The sequence below is a fragment of the Narcine bancroftii genome, chromosome 7 (assembly GCF_036971445.1).
Source record: "Narcine bancroftii isolate sNarBan1 chromosome 7, sNarBan1.hap1, whole genome shotgun sequence".
Classification (NCBI taxonomy): Eukaryota; Metazoa; Chordata; class Chondrichthyes; order Torpediniformes; family Narcinidae; genus Narcine; species Narcine bancroftii.
Genome location: NC_091475.1, coordinates 208,318,878 through 208,341,635, shown reverse-complemented (window position 1 = coordinate 208,341,635; position 22,758 = coordinate 208,318,878). Strand labels below are relative to the sequence as shown.

Here is a 22,758-nt window from a genome sequence, read left to right as displayed (position 1 = left end):
TGCGTGGAACAATGAGGAAAGATTTGATAGAGGTATTAACAATTATGAGGATAGAGTAAATGTAAATAGGGTTTTACCACTGAGTCCAGGTGATGTATAAACAAGAGGAATGAGTTAAGAGTGAAAAGGGAAAAGTTTAGGTGGAACATGAGGGGGATCTTCTTCACACAGAGAGCGGTGGGAGAGTGGAACGAGCAGTCAGCTGAGGTGGTGAATGAAGGGTAATTTTTAACATTTAAGAAGAATTTGGACAGGTACATGGATGGGAGGGGTATGGAGGGCCATGGATTGGGCGCTGGTCAGTGGGTCTAGGCAAAATAATAGTTCAGCACAGACTAGAAGGGCTGACAAGGCCCATTTCTGTACTGCAGTGTTCTGTGGTTCTATGGTGATGGCAAGATAATATAGCTGGAATTTCTGATCAGAATTGGACATTGGTAGTGCAGACCTTGTTAGTAGGGTTGCAGATAATGGCTTCTAGTTTGTGAGTGGTTAAACAAGAGTAAATTTCTACTCACCTCATTCTTCACACCAGCCAAGTAAAACTACAAAACAAAGTCTGTGCAAGAGTTGAAAGACAATGTCATGTACAACTTGTTGTATTTATCACACCTAGACAGACTGAGCTTTTAATTGCTTAATGGACTAGTTCAGAAAATAAAAGTCTTTTGTACAAAGTACGAAACTGTGTTGAGTTCCATCATTTCAAAGACAAGAACCAAGAGAATGAAGGAGGGAAGTGGTGAAAGGTATCGGAAAAGAAAACACATCAATGTTCTAAATTTTCAATTTATTGTAAAATACATAAGCACGTAAAATGTATGTAACATCTAGACTGCAGAAATAAGCCCAAGTAGCTATAATTTTTGCAACATTGAACATAAAACAGGAATATGAAAGTGTCTTAATCTATTGAATTTATGTACCACAAAAGCTAATAATTCTGACAAAGTTTTCATAATTAATGAAAAAAGTTACAAGACTAAACAAGTGCAGGTTCCTTTCTCAAGTATTTATAATCCAAGGGCCAGTGGTGCACTGAAGTACAGAACCTGTAACAAAGCAATGACAAGAAATGTCCTTCACAGTGTATAAAGAACTGATCAATTTACTAACTACTCAAAAGTACCAGCACAGATAAATCACTATTATTTGTACCAGGCACTGTATGCTTCTGAAATATTTTCTTCTAAAAGACAGAACACAGCACCAAACATTCCCAATAAGCTTTGAAAATATAAGCTCTTCATTTTACTTTAGCTAATTGTGTGGTGTAGAGGAAAAGAATCGGCCATTCTTCAAGGCAGCACGTTGTGCTTAGGAGAGGAAGACAGAATCTCATTCCAATGACATCAGAATTGATTGAATTCCATGTTTTTTTTTTACATGCAACTCCTTTCAGTACGGCTGCTGGAGAAATTATGTGCACAAATACGAGATAGAGTGAGTGAGAGAGCAAGAGTGTGGGATACAAGAGTGAGAGATATATTTTAATGCCTTTTATTCCCTCCAGGATTTTTTTTCCTTTTTCAGCATTTTTTCTTGCAACTAAAATCAGCCTTACATTTATTAGAAGTAAACATGTCAACCTTCTTCCAGTTAAGGTGGCTCTATCTAGAAACAATCAGCAAATATTTCTTCAAAGACCCAGCATCATCATACAGCCTGTCCCCTCCCACCCTCACCCAACCCAGCCTGAACAGGGAGTATTTACATACACAAAAATTCAGAAATGATGCCTTGTCCTGAAATTGAAACTGAAACACCATTCAATTATTCCTTCCAGTCCTTTTCACAAATGGTCTTCAAGCTGAAGCTTTAATGGTGTAAATAAGGCTGATTAACACCCATTAATTACTAATTTGTGGACAGCAAATAGAGGGAAGAGTCTGAACTAAACCCATCCCCATAGTAATGTAGAGGATAATGCAATGATTGTAGTTCCCCTGCTCTAACTTAGTAGAGAATGAGAGTATGTTTAAAGCATTGTGGGTTTTCACCAGAAATGGTGCCTTGACCACGAAGCCACTGTGGAAGAAGCAGTAAATACTTGTATAGTTCAATTTAAATAATCTTTACCAAGTATGCTGTAAAGTACATAACAAAATAGTCAGTCCAGTAACCAATCTGCTTAGGCAGCTTACAAATAGGACTCTGCTTTATAATATAAATTTGATGTGTCGAACAAGGAGCCTTTCAACAGCATTTAAAAAAAGCAAGATTAAGTTTGAGGAAATGGGTTTCTAACATAATAACCAGTTAACAGGAAACCAAGTATCCATGAAACTTAATACATTAATAGTTAATTAAGCTGCAAAACTGAATGTTTTTGAATATCAAAACTTTCTGCAAAACCACCTACCAATGAAGTGAAATCTGACGATAGAATGAGGTTAATAAATTAAATGAAGCATTTTGGAGTGGAATGAAAGAATCAACTACAAAGACCCATGTTAATTGAAATATAATTAAATTCTCCACACCACCTGGAGCATGAACAGAGCCCCCTCTTGTGGCCAAGAACATAAAGGAACCGCACAATGTAAATCTTGGTCCCAGGTTCTTTCATACCCCGCTCCACCAATTAACTTCAATTTGGAGAGCCATTGAAACTTTTACAGTCAGGCTCCATACCTCCTTTTAAAAGCAAGGCAACTTTGCAATTGACAATATCAAAATGATAGGATCAAATTCACCAATACAGTCTGCAGCACTAGGCTCACACAGAAAAACAAGGTAAAGGGGTTTCCAAAAAGGACATCCAATGTGCCTCTATTCCCTTTCCCTTATCCTCTCCCCACCATGCCCAGCTCCCTAATTCTGCAGAAATGGGCCTGATAGATATGACATTTATTTGAAGCTAGTGTTTATAGCCCTCACACTCCCATCAAGGAAAATACTCCAAAGCAAATGTCGCTACATTGACATTAAATTCCCAAGGATAAAGAAGACACGTCTCAAGATCCAAATAACTGCGGATCACTGAAAAACACTAAAATATGGTAAAAAATTACTATTTAATATAAAAATTACCAGGATTGCTGAGATCTAAACCTAATAGCCCACTTTACAGTTTGAGTTAGCCAGTGGTCCTATAAAACTAAAAAGTAGAGGAATTGGTACAATCCATGTGCTATATGGTGGGCAATGCTCAAAAGCCCTGACCAATTTCATTTCTGTACCTTCTCATGTCATCCCCAATGCTCTCACCTTTTCTTAGCTCAACACATGGAAGTTAATTATAATGTTAACTCATCAGAATTTTGGCCATCAAGAGGGCTCAGTTGTGCACTGCTCTTGCTCTGAAACAATGTGAAGAAAGCCTTAATTAAATGGATCATCAAAATAACTGAACATTGTTCGCGATACAATTAAACACTAAGACAAAAAGTGAACAAAGATCCAATTTTCCAGAAAACTTGATCATTCAATTAAACTTTATAAAATTACTGAATGTGTATTTGTTCTCAGAGCAAGTAGTATTTCTCCCAGCAATAATAATTCAATAGATGTGGTCATTTTATATTCTGATGTGAAATTCAATTAAAATTCAATCTTAGCAGCAGATTCCCCCTTTCTCTGAATAAGCCATTCCTCTCAATCACTTTACTTTTGAAACAGCAAGGAAATCCAAACTATGAAGCAACTCTTTTATGCTTCTTTTAAGTAATGAGACCTTGTACATGAAAATCAAATGCCAGTGATCAACATTTTAACAAAACGATCTTGGTTATCTTGAGATATTGAAGCACGATTTAAATGCAAAATTTTCTAAACCATTAAATGGATGGCTCTCCTACTGATCAAGTAGCCTTTTAACCTCATTTTCAATAAAGTGCCAAATGTTGCGAGGGAGGGGGGGTTGATAACATGGGCAAAGTAGAAAATGAACTAGATTACTTCCGAAACCATTCAGGAATTTCCAACATGTCTAAGTGTGAATATGGACACCAGGTTTCTCTACTGCATCCCCTGTTTTAATGTTTGATGCAATGGAGAACCACGAAGTATCCCCAAAAAAATCTATGGTTAATAAAATTAAATATTTAAAATACCCAATTTAGAAACATTTTGTGAGGAAAATAAACTTCATACATCAAATGATTGCCTTCCAAAAACACTACTGAAATCCAGAGCATAGCGACCAAAGGTTCAATCAGATGATGCATGCTAATTGGACATTGAGAAGGGGTTGGAAAGAGAGAAGAGCACCAAAATTGCACCAATTGTTCAGGAGTGTTGAGGAGGTTTGATAGATCACAAAATGAGCTCAAAGCAATGAAGGAATATCACACATCCATTCTCAAGGGCAGTCAAATTCAACATCCAGGGATGAATGTTCTGAGGCAAGGATGCTAAAAACTTTAAAACATTAGATATTTCACACAAACATCACAATCAGGTATCACAATCGATTATGTAGTTTCTTATCTGCACAGCAACTTTTTTAACATAAATTTAACAGTTACAATTTCAGCTGAGACCAGTGCTACGTTTAAACCAGTGGTTTTCAAACTGCCCCCCAAACTCACATTCCACCTTAAGCAATCCAATAAACAGTAGACCTAAGTGTTCCATGATTAGTAAGGGATTGCTTAAGGTGTATGTGTGGGGAAAAGACCCAGTTGGTACTGAAATATTTTGCTTGAGAAAAATTGTCATTGGCCCATTTCCTTTGGAGTTCTGAAACCGTGCACAAAACTATTCAATTAGGGACAATTAAAAGATTAGTTTTCAAACCTTTTCTTTCCACTCACATACCACCTTAAGCAATCCCTTACTAATCAGAGCACCTATGGCATAGGGATTACTTAAGGTGGAATGTGAGTTGAGGCAGGCAGTTTGAAAACCACTAATATACACTCCTTCAAATCAGCTTTACAGGTGGATGGGTCTTTTGACAAAAATCTTTTTCTTTTGTCCTAGCGCAAAAATCAGAAGTAATTGGAGATGGACAGGAAAAGCGTGGATTATGGCAAGGGGAGGCACAAAGAACATTTTGGGGGTGAGGCAGAGTAAATATTTCAATGAATGAAAGTTTTCCAAATGTTGTTATTTTCCCTCTTAACGAACATTACCAACATAACCATGCAAGAGTTTTTATTTAAACAAGCCAAAGCTAACTTGGTCACAGATTTGGATAGAGAGACTGCATTAACTTTACTCAAAGTAGCACAATTAGTCATTTTATTGAACAGCTAATTCAGAATTATTTACATTACTTACACTAGAAACGTTCATTTCTGAATCATTTTCTTTTGAATTTTTGATTTCCCAAATTTTTATTTCTTCACCATTCACTTGCTGAGTTCAAACACTCATACTGCCCACTTCCATTGTGTCTCTTACTGGATGGTCCTGAAATCCACTACCTCTGAACAGTTTTCCACTAGTTCCACAGTGCTGGATTCCACAATCGTTGCAAATGATAGTGCTCTAATTCTATGTGCTCACCTGTGGATAACTCTCAACCCCTGTATCAGATGCCAGATGAGCCTGTAACTCCCAATACATTAGGTTTGGGGTGAAGGTGCACCAGCCTCTGCGTGGTCCTGCGCTTTCATTGTAACAGGCTCAGGGTGCTGCTGGATTAGCAAAGCACTAGCCACAGGATGTTGATGTATATTTGCAATAGTACATTCTGGGTGGTGTTGGATTACCATTACAGTCGACCCCGGATGCTGATGTATCTGCGTAGTAACAGGCTGAGGATGCTGCTTTATCTCTGCAGTGATAGGCTCAGATTGGCTCTGGATTACAATGGCACTATATTCCTTTGCAACAGGTTCAGAATAGTGCTGGATCTCTGCAACGACAGTCTGTGGATGGTTCTGAATTACTACGGCACTAGGCTCGGAATGCGGTTGTATCTCTGAAATGGCAGACTCCACCTGGAGCTCTCTTTCTGAAACGACAGGCTCTGAGCAGTGCTGGGTTGTTACCATGACATTAGGCTCAGGATGGTGTTGTATATCTGTACTAGGAGGCTCTGGATGTTGATGCATCTGTGAAATGATAGGTTCTGAGTTACGCTGGATTTCGAAGGCATCAGGGTGTGGATGATGATGCACCTCTGCGTCACTTGGCTGCGGAGGGTGTTGCGACTCTGCCTCACCAGGATCTGCAGGGTGCTGCACTTCTGCGGCAACAGGTTCCAGGCTGTGCTGCACTACTTCCACCGCTCCAGGTTCTGGGTGGCACAAAATCTCTGTGGCAATGGGCTCTGGTTGAAGTTGATGTTGTAGTTCTATGGCACTGGACTCCAGATGTTGCTGCAAGTCTGTGGTACTTGTCTCGGAATAATGATCCACCTCCATAGTGCTCTCTTCTGCATGGTGGCTTAGCTCTACAGCAGTTGCCTCAGGACGATGCAACTCCACGGTGCTGCAGTCAGGATGATCCTGCAGTTTCACGGTACTTCCTTCTATATGTTGCTGCAATGTCACAGCAACTCCTTGCACGTGGTGCTCCAATTCCACAGTCCTGCCCTCCAACTGTGTCTCAAATTCTACAGCTCTCATTTCCGAATGATGGCTCACCTCAATCACTTCCTCTTGATGATGTTCCAATTCCATGCCATTTATCTCAGAGCAAGGCTGTAATTCTACACCGTTCATCTCTGGATGGTGGATCACCTCCACCACACTTCCCTCTATGTGGTGTTGGATTTCAACATTGCTTCCGACTGGTTGCTCAACCACATCAGGATGATGCTGCAATTCCACACTGGATTCTGCGGAATGCTGAGTCACAATTACAGCGCTGCTGACGGGAAGCTGTTGCAGTTCTACAGTGCTCCCCTCTGGATGCTGGGCCACTTCAATGATACTCTTGCTAGCATTCTGGCAGGCCTCCAAGATACTTCCCGGCGACTGGTGGTGTAATACAATCCCACTCACCAGTGTGTGACTCACTACCTCCATGCAGTCACTGCCGACTTCAAACAACGGACCAGTGCTTGTATCTATATTGTTTATTTCTACACTGCTTCCATCATGGTTGTTTACTTCCACATTATCTGAATCGGACACATGAGGCAACTGCATTTTCTCTGGATACAATTTAGCATAGGTATCGACCATCATATCATAATCATGTTTTGCATCACAATTGATATGGATCAGCGCTAAACTGCTTGTCCTTTCCTCAACCGGAGTGACTTTCAAATAAGCTTTGAGTCGTTTCCTTCCAATATCATATTTGTCCGTTTCAAGTTTCATAATTGGAAGATTGGAGACTATTTTAAGCAAAGTATATACATTGGGAAAGAACTTGATGTCGGGATGACGAAGAGTATCAAATATAGTGCTGGGTAGTTCGACATCTCGACTGCGGTGCTTCCATTTTATCTTCCAACAGTGCAATTCCGCAGAAAGGGTATCTGGATTTGGGAGATCATCTTTATATAAATCAGCCATGTTTTCCTCTCCAGTGTTATATTTTAACTGCGCCATAACAGAAGGCACCAATGACAAGCACTTGAGGGCCTTTAACTGCTGCTCGGAGAACATGTCCTCGATTTCTAAAATAATGTGATCCAGAAACGGCGCAGTGATTGCTTCTTTGTAGTAATTTTCTGGAGACTCTTCCGACACCTCTCCATTATGAGATTGCCTACGGCATCTCCACGGCAATTTTAATTCAATCCCCATTTTTAAGGACAAGTTGGTGGCTTCTTCCAGCCAGAACTCGTGGTAGACTTCAATATTGTCCCTCATTTCATTCAATGAATGGAGAACAGCAGTCAAAGTGCTCGAGGCAAAATAGGTGTCTGAAGCCTGACCCTGGAGGTTTTTGCCAAAGGCTCTTGTATAAGAAAGGACATTCTTCAGGACCATAAGCGAGACAACTATTTCAAAATCTCGCATGGTGGATGACAGCATATTGGCCCGGGTTGCGATCTCAACATTCCACCTACCGCACGTATCGTAGCTGATATCATCCAAGCAGGTCACCAACACTTCATAAAGATCAGCCAGGATCTCAAAAGTGTCATGTCTTTCATACCAATTTATTTGGAAAAGCTTTTTCAGCTCTTTTACCTTTTCCTCATTTGTCTGATAGATGCTTTCGATGCTGCCGTCAAGAACTTTTTGGAGGTGAGGCGATAAACTGAAGAATGACACTATGTTTTCCATCAAGCTCAGTACCATATTGATACCAAAAATCAAACTGGACTTTGCCATCCATATATTTAGTGGATAAGAGGAGCACGGAGTGCATAACGCCTTTGGACACTGTTGCAAAATGCTAGCCACAACATCTTGGTTTTTGTAAGACATCATCCCGGAGCCATTATAAGCCTGTCCACGGCAGAAATACAGATTCAGCCCCCATTTTTCTGTCAGGGTCTCATGGATCCGATTTGCTAAAAACTCTCCGTCTAGGTCACATGGCACGAACCCAATAAACTCTTGCCTTAGTGAGTCAGATTCATCTAAGAATCTAATCAAAAGAGAGACGTGGTCAACCCCTGCTATGTTGATCACGTCGTCGGTTATAATTGAGAAGAAATTGCCGTCACGTACTTCTCGGAGAACTTCCTCCCGAATGCTTATCTCGCAGATATCCAAAAGGTCTTTTTGCAAATTCTTCGGGCAATACACTGCATTCACTGCAGTTGTCTCAAACCTCTTCCGAAGAATTTCATCACCTGCATTCATTCTGAACTCCAGCAGGGCTTGAACATTATCTGGAGTATTGCATAAATTATTGATGTTTTCAGTGGCAGATCCTCCCAATGGAACATTCTGCCTCCCCAAAAGCAGGATAGTTTCAAATAAAACTTTGAGAAATTCTTTATTCCCTTTCTCTTCAGGGGTCAAATTCAAAGATTCTTCCAGATGAGTAGATTCCTCAAGGCTTTCTGTTGCACCCTCCAGATCTGTTTTCTCTGATTCGTTGACTGTTTCTTGCTTGCACTGTAGACCTCTCAAGACATCACCGTCAGCTTAGAGATTAAAAAGAGACGCATAGTCTTTAATACAAATATATGCATAAAAAGCAGGCATAGGCCACTCAGAACCCAAGCCAGCTCCAATATTTAACAAAAGTCACAAATGATCAGATTGTAAGCTCAACACCAAGCTCCACCTTACCTCTGATAACCATTCACCTACTGCTTATCAAATCTCTGTCCACCCTGTCTTACAGAACAGTAGAATCTTGGCCTATTTTTGAGGAAGAAAGTAGCCACCTGAATAAAATCCTCACTCCTTGTCCTTTCACCTTTCCTACCAAGATGGACAATGGGATACTTTCTGACATTTTCACCATTTGTCAAACATTTCAGTGTACCTCTATCACTTCTATTGACATATCAACAGGGAACCAAAGAGGAGAGTTGGTGGCAAATGGACTCTGTAAACTTTTCATGGAATGAGTAATTTTTATAAAAACATATAAACCAAAAGCTCTTACCTATCTTCATTACTCTTTATAATAATGGGGGGGGGGGGGGAGAGAGTTGAGTGAGGGTGGTAACCTGCACAATTAAATTTCTACCATAGCTTCAATTTTTGTCAATCTTCATTTCCAAACCGAAAACAATGAAAGCAAGGCTGCATTGAAAGAAAGTGATTTAAGACTGAATTATTATTACTTCACACAGGTTTAAAGTTGTTAAAGTAGGAACAATTTAATATCAATAAATACATAAATGCACTGAAGAAATTAAGATGAGGAGTATTTTCCTCTCAGAGAGAACATCTATTAAATTGTTTACCCACAGAAAGTCCAATCATTAAGTTTAATTCATACTGAAATAGTTTTGTTTCATGTGGAAATCAGGGGCCAAGGAGATCAGACAGGCAGTAGTTAGGGAAAATACATTAATATTGTACTTGAAAAAATAAATATAGCATAATTTCCCGATTTGTCCCAATTGCCCATCTTAAACAAACATTCCGTTCTCATGGAAGGGGTCCAACTCAGAGCGTCCACCAATCTTTTTCTCCCACTGATTCTGCACGATCTGCTGAGTTCTTTTAGCAGTGTGTTTTTTACTCTTCGTTCTACAGTCTCTTAAATGTTGGGTATTCTATAGTTCTCTGGGATTATGCTTGTGACTAAAAAGGACGCAGAGTTCCCTGTCGAGGCCCCAGTAGTCTTCTATCTTGCTTTTTTCAATAACTTGGGATAGATCTCATCAGAGCTTTCTCACTTTAATATTTTCCCAAAAGACCGTCTACTGCCAGCTTCATGCTAGGAGCGTGCCCTGGTATCCCTCTCCTTGGTGAGCCCTAATGGAAAGTACTCATTTGGTACCTCACCACTTCCTCTGGCTCCAGGCATAAATTCCCTCCTTTGTTCTTAAGTCATCCTCTACCTAGTTACTCTCTTATTGTTAAAACTTACATATAGTTCCTTTCTCTTTTTGTGTATATTTTCAGAAATTACTCAAAGTATAAAACTTCGCAAAGTTACATCTGGAATAGTAAACTGTTATAGTACAGCAGGTTCAAAGCAATAATAGTCTGACAACAGGAAATTATATCTCAGGGAGAGGGATAAGTACCTGGATTGGACCTGGTATGGTCAGTAGAGAGAAAAACAATAGCACAATTTAAGATTTCAAGATAGTTGCTCTATTAGCAGTCCAACATGTTTAGCAATATATTCAGATAGACCAAATGGTCTTCATCTTCTGTAATTATCCTGTGTGACCTGCTATATTTGAAAACCATTTGAGCAAAAGAAGTTGTGGGAACTGTGGACAGATCTGAGTTACAAGGAAAGGTTAAACTGGTTAAGCCTTTATTCCATGGAGCGTAGAAGAATGAGAGGTGATTTGATTGAGGTATTTAAAATTATGAGGAGGACAGAGTCAATGTAAATAGAATTTCATCCACCCTCAATGGAAATAATCTAACAAAAGGACACAGGTTAAGGGTGAAAGGGGGAAAGTTTGGGAGGAACACGAGTCGGAACTTCTTCACTCAGAAAGTGGTGGGAGTGTGAAATGGTAAATGCAGGCTCAATTTTAATATTTAAGGGGTATGGAAGGCTATGGACTGAGTGCAGGTCAGTGGGACTAGACAAGAAAAAATAATTTTGCACAGACCAGAGGGGCTGAGGTGGCCTGTTTCTGTTCTGTAATTGTTCTAAGGTTCTACTTTTGAAAGACTTTTTGCAAAGCACCTTTGCCTTAGTAACAAGGAAATCAACACAGAGAGAAAAAAAAATACTTGGGAGCTATGTATAAAACTATTTCCCTGCCAAAAGTTATTAAGTAGCCATCAATTATGATCTCTGACAATTCCCTCAGGTCCTTTTCTCTGACAGTAGCACCCATACTAAGCACCTCATTATGATGTCTACATTAACTAATTCCCTGTGCCTGCTGCTCCATCATTCTCCTTATTTTCACACTTTATGCAAGTTTCTACATCACTTAATTTTGTCTTCTCTTTTACTCACACTACACTCATTATTTATCAAGTTTTAGCAGCCCGCACATGTTCCGGCTCATAAAATGGCCGACAAACGTGCCAACCCCGCAGACCTGGGGGTGACACCAGCCAGCGTCCCAGGTGACCTCCTGCACGGCAGGAAGACGGGAAACTGTGGTGAAAACGCTGGCTAATCCCAGGTGCTCCGATGACGCAGGGCCCTGATGTCAGCACCTCAGGCCCATATAAACGTGACAGCCAGTGCAATAAACCAGTCTTCAAAGCTTTGGTGTTCATGTCATTCTTCTCCATGCTCGCGTAGCGCGAACACTATATTGGATACCCAAACAGGTCCAACTACTGGTTGGACCCGAAAATAATAGACCAGGTGGAGCCAGCGACCATCCTTGTGGTCTCACACAGGCTCCCAATATTTTGGGTGTCGCAGCCACACGTGTGGTTTGAGCTCAGTTCCAACCGACACCCTCTACTTCTATGTCATAAGTGCTCTCGATCAAGACACAGTGGCAAGGGGGGGGGGGGGGTGTGGCAAGTTGGCATAGGAAGAGGACTTTTAAAATTTGTTCTGATTAAGTTTAAGAGTTAACTGCAGCAATAATGAAGGGAACAAAAGCTCAGACTGGAAAAAGAATACAATTTAAAAGAGCTGAAAGTACAGAAGAATTGAGGCCTACCTATCCAAAGGATCCACGGGGGTCGATCTTGCAGGCTCTGAATCCACAATGGACCATCCAGGCCAAGACTGCAGTAATGCCGGCGCCCTATTGTGTCTCACCATGCAAGATGGCGCCCGTGCGGTAAGCCACAATCCGGGGAAAGGTGGGGGGGGGGGGGGCGCGATCGCGCCTGAGGATGTGGGGCCTCGCGGAGGCGAGGGCTCCGTTCGCCTGCGTGATCACGTCGGAGCTGTCAGCAATGTGCCGTTCCTGGGTGCAGAGACGGAGGATCTGCACTTCTGGGCCCTGACGAAACTGGGCATGCACGGAGACTCGCGCATGTGTGTTACCCCCGACTGGGCCCAGATCACAGGGATGGCTCTCTCTCGACGGCCTGACAACGTCAGCCCTGTTTGGGAGGGAGTCAGGACCTGTAGTCGGGTGGCCCAGGTCGAGGTCGTGGCACTGGACTCAGGAAAGGAAGAAGAGTTTCTTGGGACACCTGAGGAAGAAGAAGCAGCAATTTTACAGGCTGCAAGAATTATACAAGGTAGGCCTCAAAGATTTAAATCTCCTTCTTTACAGACTTTCCAAACTGTAACTGCGGAAGGGGATACTACATTATCTATGTCAGAAGAATTTATGCGTTGAATGGATAACATGGCGATACAGGTCACGCAAGGATTTTTTAAAAAAATAAGATGCAACTGACTAAATTGAGGGAAGAAGTGTCTGTAATTAAAAAAAGACGTAACTAAATCTCTGCGAGCAGTGGATGTGGCGCAGGATGAATTTATAGATTAAGTGGGCGTTTCGTGATTGTAATGATAAAGTGGAGAGATATACTGAGAGAATGGATTATGTGGAACATTGTAGTACAGGTTGGGACATACAAAAATGAGAATTCTTCAAGAAAAGTGACACATTGGAGAACCAAAGTTGGCGTAATAACGTTAAGATAGTTGGATTGCTGGAAGATATTGAAGGAACAGATCTGGTGAAGTTTTTTTGAAAATGGATTCCAGAGATGTTGGGAAAGGATGCATTTCCGGAAGGATTAGAATTGGATAGAGCACATAGAGCGATATGGTGAAAGCCTTATCCAGATCAACTGCCGCGTGCAGTTCTTATTCGTTGTGTACGGTATATTATGCTTGGCAGTGCAGAAGGCTCGTCAGAATCAAGGACCTTTGGTGGTTCAGGGTAATAGAGTCTTTTTTTATGCTGATTTAAGTCAGGATGTTATAAGGAGACGTAAAGAATTTAATCCCGCTAAGGCGGTGTTATGGAAGAAAGGTTACAGATTTGCTTTTAGATAGCTGTGTTGAAAGTGTTTTATGGTAATTTTCAAGCTCAGTTTTTTGAAGATGAATCTGAAGCTCTGAATTTTGCTAATTCTTTACCAAATAATCCACATAGCTTGAGTTGCAGAAACAATCAAAATCGTAGGGATCTCCAAAGAGGAATGGGAATGGAAATGGCAGGAAAAAAACAGAAAAGCAAAAATTGATCGAAAAGGGAGATGATGGTCAAGGCGCGGGTGCTGTTGGCGTTGTGGATCAAGCAGTTGGTGTTATGGGAGTTGTGGACTGAATTCTTAATTTTGAATAAATACTTTTTCCTGATACTGGAATATCAGCTGGGGAGGGTGCATGGCTCTGTTTCTTCTGAAGTCATCTGTCACTAGTGGTTTAGACCACACCCGGATAGGAGAGGGGGTACCACTAGGTGGCTTTTTTGTTTGTTTGTGTTTGAGGTGGGGGGTTTAAAAAAACTTTATATTGGTAGATTTTAAGGGTTTTTTTTCCCCTTTGAAGCTCACATTTTGTGTGAAGGTTTGTTGTGTTGGGTGCAGAACACTTGAAATTGAAACGAGATTGGGTCGGACATGTGATAGCATCTTCTTTTAATTCTAATGCTCAAGGAGTTACAATTTTGATACATAAAAAGGTACCTTTTGTTCTAGAATCTTTTTCTGAGAATGCAGGTAGAGTTTTGAAGCTTAACTGCAAACTATTTTCAGAAGCTTGGACTTTGATGAATTTGTACACGCCAAATGATTATTACTGATGCATTTTTGCATTTGTATCATTCAAATGAGAACATTATGTTTGGAGCAGACTTTAACTGCTGTTTGGACCCACTCTTGGATAAATCTCCAAAAAATTGTGTGAAGAAAACTAGAAAGGCGAAAAGAAGGATTGAACTGATGGCGGATTTAAATTTAGTGGAAATATAGCGAAGGATACATCTGAGTGACAAGGATTTCTCATTTTACTCAGCACGTCAGGATTCATTTTCAAGAATAGACTTTTTTTGGTATCAGCACATTTGCAGGGTAGAATTGGACAGGCGGAGTATAAGAGTAGTAGGATTTTGTCAGACCACTCATTGTTAATTTCTTGTAATGTTGCCGAGAGGGTGGAGAAAAGTTATTGTTGGAGATTTAATGAGATATTATTAAAAAGACCTGAATTTATTATGTTTGTAAGAGAGCAGATTAAGTTTTTTTTTTAGAAACGAATGAGGGATCAGTTCAAAGTAAGTTTACATTATGCGATGCGTTGAAAGCATATTTACGGGACCAAATTATTAGCCATCAGCAAGACCGAAAAAGCAATACAATGCAGAAATTCAGGATTTAGAAAAAGAGATTGCAGCATTAAAGATGTTTCAGAAAAATGCAACGGAAGATAATAAAATACAATTGTCTAAATTGATGCTTCGTTATATTATAAAGCAGACCTATAATTATGAAAAAAATGATTCTGCGATCAAAACATTGTTATTATGAGTTGTGTAAGGATTTAGCCTGGCAGTTGAAAACTGAACAACTTTCCAGAACGATTAATGCAAGTAGGGGGAAGTTGGGGATAACATATAAACCCCAGGATATTAACGATGAATTCCGTACATTTCATCGGGACATATACATCCGAAGGGACTTCGGATGTGGAGCAGATCGACTCTGTTTTTATCAAATTTAGATTTACCTTTATGAGAGGAAGAGGATATTAAGAAGTTAGATGGCTCATTTACTGATTTGGAACTTAAGGAGGCGTTGCAATCTATTCCAAGTGGAAAATCACCTGGAGAAGATGGATTTACGACAGAATTTTATAAAGAATTTTACGATTTGTTATTTCCGGTATATACTGATGTACTTAAACAAGCCACTGATACAGGTTTATTTCCAGAGTCATTCTCAAGGGCATTAATAACAGTTATACCTAAGAAAGACAGACACCAATTAAAAGTAGCGCCATATTGACCAATATCTTTATTGAATATAGATTACAAAATTGTAGCAAAAGTTTTAGCAAACAGGCTAGCTAATTGTTTACCGAAATTAGTACATGTGGACCAATCAGGATTTATTAAGAATAGGTATTCGGTTGATAACATTACTAAATTAATTCCAATAATTAATGCTTCAAGACAACAACTCAACCAACCAATGATATTAGCGCTAGATACGAAAAAGGCCTTTGACCGTGTGGAGTGGAATTTTTTATTTAAGATGTCAGAAAGATATAAATTTGGACCACTCTTTACTGGTTGGGTAAGGAATTATATACTAATCCTTCCACACGGGTGGTGATGAATGGACAGATTTCGTAGGTATTTAATTTGTTTAAATCAAATAGACAAGGCTGTCCATTGTCGGCAGCTTTATTTGCATTAGTTATAGAACCTTTGGCCCAAGTGATTAGGCAGGAAATGAATACTAAGGGAATTACAATTGGTGGGCAAGAGTATAAAATTAATCGGTTTGCAGATGATGTGTTGATATATTTGTCTCAACCTAAGAATTCTTTAGAACTATTACAAAATTGGGATAAAAATGAGATATTACCATTATCAGATGGAGATTATTCAGATTGTAAACAACTCACAAAGTATAAATGGACAAATAAAATTAAGTATTTGGGTGTAATAGTGGATAAAGAGTATCAAAATTTATATAGTTTGAATTATATACTGTTACTAAATAAGATTGTCTGATTTAAATAGATGGAAGGAATTGCCATTAAAATTGATTGGACGGGAAAATTGTATTAAAATGAATATATATCCTCGCATTCAATACTTGTTTCCATCTATTCCAAGTGCTATACCGGGAGAGTTTTTTAAGGAATTAAATAAAGAAGTCCGTTTGTTTTTGTGGAAAGGCAAGTTATTTAGTTTCTATGCAGAAATTGATATGGAGATATGACTTGGGAGGTCTTCAATTACCACATTTTCAAAATTATTATCAAGCAGCACAATTAAAGTTTATTAATAGGCTGTTTGATATTGATCAACCTCCAATGTGGGCGAAGGTGGGGATGGATCAAATTCAGGAGAGATCAATGCATCATTTTATATATATCAATGGGATCTCTTGCTTCTACAGAGACATAAACTGTCAGTATTGAAACATTTGATGGGGGTATGGTACAAGTAGAATCAGCTTATAGGATCGAAAGGCAAGAGTTCAGCTAAAACATCCTTATATCAGAACCAATTCATTGCGTCCCATAGTATAAATTTATCTTTCACCGATTCCGTGTTTATTTCAAAATATGTTTTAATTTGGCATTCAGCAAACTCTCTAAATTCCTGCCTTTTAAGTAGCATGGAGTTTAACCTCCATCTATATGTTCTTGGTGGGATGTCCTCCAGTTTTATTCCTAATAACAGGGGTGAGTGATCTGAAAGTAATCTAGCTTTATACTCAGTTTTTCTAACTCTCCCTTGAATATGGGGTGACAACAAAAACATATCAATCCTTGAGTATGTTTTATGCCCTCTCGAATAATATGAATATTCCTTCTCTCTTGGGTGTTGCCTCCTCCATATATCCATAAGTTTCATTTCCTGCATTGATTTAACCATAAATTTGGCTACTTTATTCTTTTTGCTTGTCTTTTGACCAGTTTTATCCAACAATGGATCCAAATTAAGGTTAAAATCCCCTCCTATCAATATATTCCCCTGTGTATCTACATTCTTCAAAAATATATCCTGCATAAACTTTTGATCCTCTTCATTAGGTGCGTATATATTGAGCAAATTCCAAAATTCTGAGTATATCTGACACTTTATCATTACATACCTCCCTGCTTGATCTATTATTTCCTCCTCTATTTTGATTGGTACATTTTTAATTAATATGGCTACACCTCTAGCTTTTGAATTACATGATGCTGCTGCTACGTGTCCTACCCAGTCTCTCTTTAATTTGTTATGTTCCACTTCAGTTAGATGCGTTTCCTGCACAAATGCTATATTTATTTTTTCAGTAAATTTAGTAGCCTCTTCCTTTTAATTTGGTTATGTATTCCATTAATGTTCATTATCATATAGTTCAATGTGGCCATCTTATATCTTGTTTACACCTCTTTTCTGCCTCCTCGCCACCTCCACCCCCCTTTTTCCCATTTTTATCTTTTAGTTTTCCCTTTTTAAACTCAATGTATGACAACACATTTAAAACATAAAATACTCCAACAATTCCCACACCTAATAACACCTTAACCCCAAATGCAGCCCCCCTCTCTGAGTTGCCCCTTATCCCTTGCTGGGCAACCACAACTCCCCCTTCCATTTGTTTTGCGATCTTGCTCGCATCAACTGATTTTGCGGTGACGGTTATTCTCTCCCCCCCACCCACGAAATTAAAAAAAAAATTATACATATAACAAAGCTCTCTCTTCCCACCCCCCTTCCTTCCTTCCCTTCTCTTTTCCATCTTTAGTTCTTTACATATACATTGTTTTTACATCTTTATATATACTTTATCGCCGTTCTTCATTCTTGTTACATCTCTTCTTCTGTCCTTCAAACATTCTGCAAATTCTTGTGCTTCCTCCAGATCAGAGAACAGTTTGTTTTGCTCCCCAGGTATAAATATTTTTAAGTACATCTGGATGTCTTAACGTAAACTTATAACCTTTTTTCCATAAAATCGATTTCGCTGTATTAAATTCCTTCCTCTTCTTTAAGAGTTCAAAACTTATGTCTGGGTAAAAAAATATTTTTTGTCCCTTATATTCCAATGGCTTATTATCTTCTCTAACTTTATTCCTTTCCTGCTCCAATATATTTTCTCTTGTTTATCTTAAAATTTTACTAAGATGGATCTGGTTTTTGATGTGTCTGCGGTTTCGGTATTAGTGCTCTGTGTGCCCTTTCTACTTCCATTTCTTCATGCAATTCTGTTGTTCCCAAAACCTTCGGGATCCATCCTTTTATAAATTCCTTCATGTCTGCGTCTTTTTAATCCTCCTTCAGGCCCACTATTTTTATGTTATTTTGCCTACTATAGATTTCCAAAGTATCAATTTTCTGAGAAAAAAACTCTTGTGATTCTAATTTTTTTGACACGTTCTTCCAATTTTTCTCTTAAATCTTGTACTTCCAATTCTACAGCCGTTTTCCGCTCCTCCACATTTTCTACTCTTCCCTATTTCTGTCATGAACTGTTCTAAACTTCGATTTTATCTTCTGCTCTTTTCATTTTTCTTTTAATTGCACTAAATTCTAATGATCACCATTCTTTTAATGATCTCATTTGTTCTTCAAAAAAGGCTTTATCTATATTCTGTCCATCTGTTTTACCTTCTATTTCCCTGTGAAGATCTTGGTCTTCTTCTCTATCTGTACCTGTGTTTGTGTCTTCTCTTCTTTGTATCTGTGTCCTGTTTTTCCTGATGAATTACTTCTATGTCTTTGTCAGGCTTCCTCTTGCTGGGCCTCTTGCTGTTGGTCTTCCCTTCGTGGGCCGTCTGTCCATCGGGCCACCTGTTATTGATCCTCTTGTTGTCGGTCACCCTGCTGTCGTTCTCCCTCGTCTAGCTCCTCACTCCTTTCCTCGCCCTTATTTTTATCCTCCAGCTGAGCGCCCCGATGTCGGGCATCCCTCAGATGGTCGAGTTGTAACTGCCCGCTCCTCGGCTGAGCCCCCCTCCTGCCGATGTTCACTTTTTCCTTTGATTGCACGCTGCGTACTTTTGTTTGGCTCCGAGAGCCATTTTTGGAGTCCACCAGTCGGGAGGTCGCGACTTCGCAGGGTACTCACCAACCTCGGAGATCAGCTGCTCTTCACCCCTGCAGCTCCCTGCGCCTTCGTGCGGATAAGGCCTTCTTCTTACTTCACCGGTGATTTTTCTTCTTTTTTTCCAGCCAGCTATTGTTACTTTCTCTTTCTTTGGTGCCATCTTCTTATTCTTCTCTGTAATTTAATCTTCTATTCCTTGAGTTTTGTATTCGTTGAGCTCTGTCTTTTCCAAACTTTTTTTCTGGAGAGGGCTGGTTCAATCCGACTGGCCACGACTCCATCACGTGACTTCCTCCGCTTTACATGGATCTTCAGCACAGCAGTAGAAGATGTACTGGAACAGCTCACTGAAGGGCATTGGCCTTTTTCAGCAGGAACTTCCACCCCTTCCCAGAGCCCAAATACAGCGCTTTCAACCAAGATCCATTGGTACTTTTTGGAAGATTTGCAATTCAAGGTCTCCACCAATCATAACCTGCTGACTTTTGCCTTCCATAAGTATCGGATCCATGGTCAGCTCGACAACAGAGACACTTGTCCTTGTGTTTGAATTTACCATGGACATACAGCACATTGCATGGAAAAGCAATGCGGTAGCCAACGACCTATCGCATTCCGTGATCGAGTTGGTACACACCCTGTCCCAGGGAGTCGACAGGGTGGCCCTCGCCAAAGTGCAGTCGCAGCACCCTGACATCCCCGTGTGTAGGACAGGAGTCTCCACTCTCAGGGTGGAAGACGTCCCTATCGGCCCAGGCAACCTGACACTGCCGCATGGGAGTGCCAGGTTTTCAACGCCATCCTCCACCTGATGCATCCTGCAATCGGGACCACAGTCAAGATGGTGGCCAGCAGATTTGTCAGGCACAGACTCCGTAAGCAGGTCAGCCAGTTGGCCAAAATCTGTATGAACTGCCAGTCCTCAAAAGTGCAGACTCACATAAGTGCGCCTACACAGACCTTTGAACCAGCATGGCACAGGTTCAGCCATGTACATATTAACATAGTTGGGCTGCTACCAGTTTCCCATGGGGCAAGATACCTGTTGACCAAGGTTGACCACCCACTGAAGTGGCCTGAGACAATCCTGCTGGCTGACACCATCACAGAAACCTGCGCCAGGAGATTCATCGACACATGGGTGTCCAGATTCAGGGTCCCAGAGCACCTAACCTCAGATAGGGGGGCACAATTTACCTCTGTGCTCAAGGCAGCACTGGCTAACGTCCTGGGGATACAGCTCCAGCACACCATGGCATATCACCCTCAGGCCAACGGGTTGATGGAACAGTTCCCCAAGCACCTGAAGGCAGCCTTGATGGCCCAACTCAAGGGTCCAAATTGGGTGGATGAACTGCCTTGGGTCCTGCTGGGGATTTGTACTGCACCGAAGGAAGACTTCAACACCTCAGAAATGGAGATGCTCTGTGGCGTACCCTTAATCATTCTGGGGGAGTTCCTGGCCCGACAAATGCCCGGAAGATCCCTTGACCACCCTTGAGAACTTGTGGAGAAAATTGAGCTCCCTGCTCCCACAGCAACCCCCACCACATGGCCATCCCAAAACATAACATCCCCAGGGACTTAAAGACTTGTCAATATGTGTTTGTGCAAAAGGGGCCCACACTGGCATCGCTACAAGGGGCCCTATAGGGTATTAAGGGACAATGGTTCCACTTTCTTCCTTAACAATGGCAGTAAGGTGGAGACTTATACCATCGACTGCCTAAAGCCAACATATCTGGACTGTGACCAGCTGTTCTCCCATTCCTCCCCCACGATGCAAGGGCAGATCGCTCAAGTCAGTGGACAATGGCCCAATCACCAGTTCTGGCGGAGGAGGTGGGTCATGTAGTGGCCTGCGCACAGAGATGTGGACCAGCCCATAAAATTGCCAACAAATGCGGAGACCTGGGGGTGACACCGACTGTCATCCTATGTGACTTTCAGCACGGCGGGAGGACAGGGAACTGTGGCCAATCCCTGACGCCAGTGCCCGGGGCCCATATAAACATGATGGCAAGTGCAATAAATCAGTCTCGACTTCAAGGCTTTGTTGTGCGTGTCATTCTTCTTCATGCTCACGTAGCGCAAATGCTACAAAGTCTCTTTAAATCATATCATTCCCATCACATGCACATAAAGTTCCCAAGCCAAGTTACCCTATCACTCAACTAAAAAATGCCACAAAGTAAATGCATATTCTTCTGGCTCAAGCACAGATCATCGGGCCTAAAGTTCCGAAATATAAATATCTACATTGCAGAAAATCATAAAATATCCCAACAAATTACCTCAATCTTAAAAGCCTTGTAAATGAGTCCACCACAGAACTAATTATTAAAAAATATATAGTCCACCCACATTACTCCATAATCATGCGATGGGTACTTACTTCTAGGTGCCTTCACCCTCAGAAGATCTTCCTCAGTCTAGACAAGGGAGAAAAAAATGTCATCTTAACAAGTTTAAATGTTCACTTGATATTTATTATTGAAATTTGGGCACAATTTAGACAGTTTTTTTTTTGGATTTCAGAGTTTTTCTCTTGCCAGCCTTATTACATCTAACCATCTTTTTCAACCTTCTTTACTAGATACTGTTTTTAAGGATTGGCGTAGATTAGGTATTAAATGGTTTAAAAACCTTTTTATTCAAAACAATTTTGCTTCCTCTGAACAACTGGCAGTAAAATTTAACTTACCATTCATTAAAAAAAAGTTAGACATTTTGTTCAATCAAAGATCTCTGACTTTCCACGAATTTCTGAGGCAAATATTCTTGATTTAAAGAAAAATGTAATTGTAAACTTTGTTTGGAAGAAAGGCTCGTAAGATTTGACTAAAAGAATTAACAACTTAATTTAGAGCCAAGAGACATCCTTGCTGTAATAATAGAAAATTCCAGAAGTGCATGAACTTTTCTGTGAATTGTACAGTTTGAAATTGAGCCAAAGAGTGGTCAGACAGCTTGCGCCCTTGAAAAGATAAGCCACAACTCTGGTAGCAGAATTGGCAGGAAGCCCAAAGAGTTCTTGTAAACATAAACAAAGATAATAAAGCTTGTGGGCAGAACCACAGACATAATTCTTCAGCCAGCAGCAAATCTCTTAAAGGGTTCAAGTAAGACACAAAATGTGTTTACAATTCCAGCAGGAACCAGAAGTCAGGGCAGAAGCCAGGTTGAGAAGAGGTCTCATTGGGCTAAAGATCTTGAGCAAACAGATCCTCTCAAAGAACTGTTTGATCATGAGTTGAGCCAGCAAGGTAGACCGACAACGCATGGCAGAAAGTTGGAGCCAGTAGCCAAAGAAGAAGCGGCTTCAACTAGGAAGCAAGAAGACTGTCAAGGCAGTGCAGGCCTCATTAACTGTCTTGAAAGTTAGTGGAACTAGAACAGATGAATGGATGTTACAAAGTCTCATTGGTGCTCTTCAAAGCGAAATGCAGAAGACAGAGACTCGATCAGCGGTATCTGAAAATTCAGAAATGAATCCTGATGATGGTATTTCCAAAGTAATAAGTGCAGGAAGATCTTCAAAGGCATCTAGAGCAAGTACAGATTAGTGTGCTTCAAGCACGTCATCTATAAATGCTATGGCGCAAGCAGACTTGGCTACTGTCTGTGCACAACAATGGTTGGAGAAAAG

General features: G+C 40.4%; 1 protein-coding gene across 3 annotated transcripts in view; it reads right to left on the bottom strand.

Annotated features, from left to right (window-relative positions):
• Positions 1–771: 771 nt before the first annotated feature.
• LOC138739647 (52 kDa repressor of the inhibitor of the protein kinase-like) overlaps positions 772–22,758 on the bottom strand; it is a 117,838-nt gene continuing 95,851 nt past the window's right edge. For 2 of the 3 annotated variants that reach the window (XM_069892123.1, XM_069892122.1), the window contains exons 4-5: positions 21,505–21,541; positions 772–8,950 (exon numbers count right to left, since the gene is read on the bottom strand). In XM_069892123.1, coding sequence (XP_069748224.1) covers positions 5,514–8,950; positions 21,505–21,541 — 3,474 coding nt within the window. In that variant the 3' untranslated portion in view covers positions 772–5,513. The remainder of the gene's footprint in view (positions 8,951–21,504; positions 21,542–22,758) is intronic. The other variant, XR_011342356.1, reaches the window with a different exon arrangement.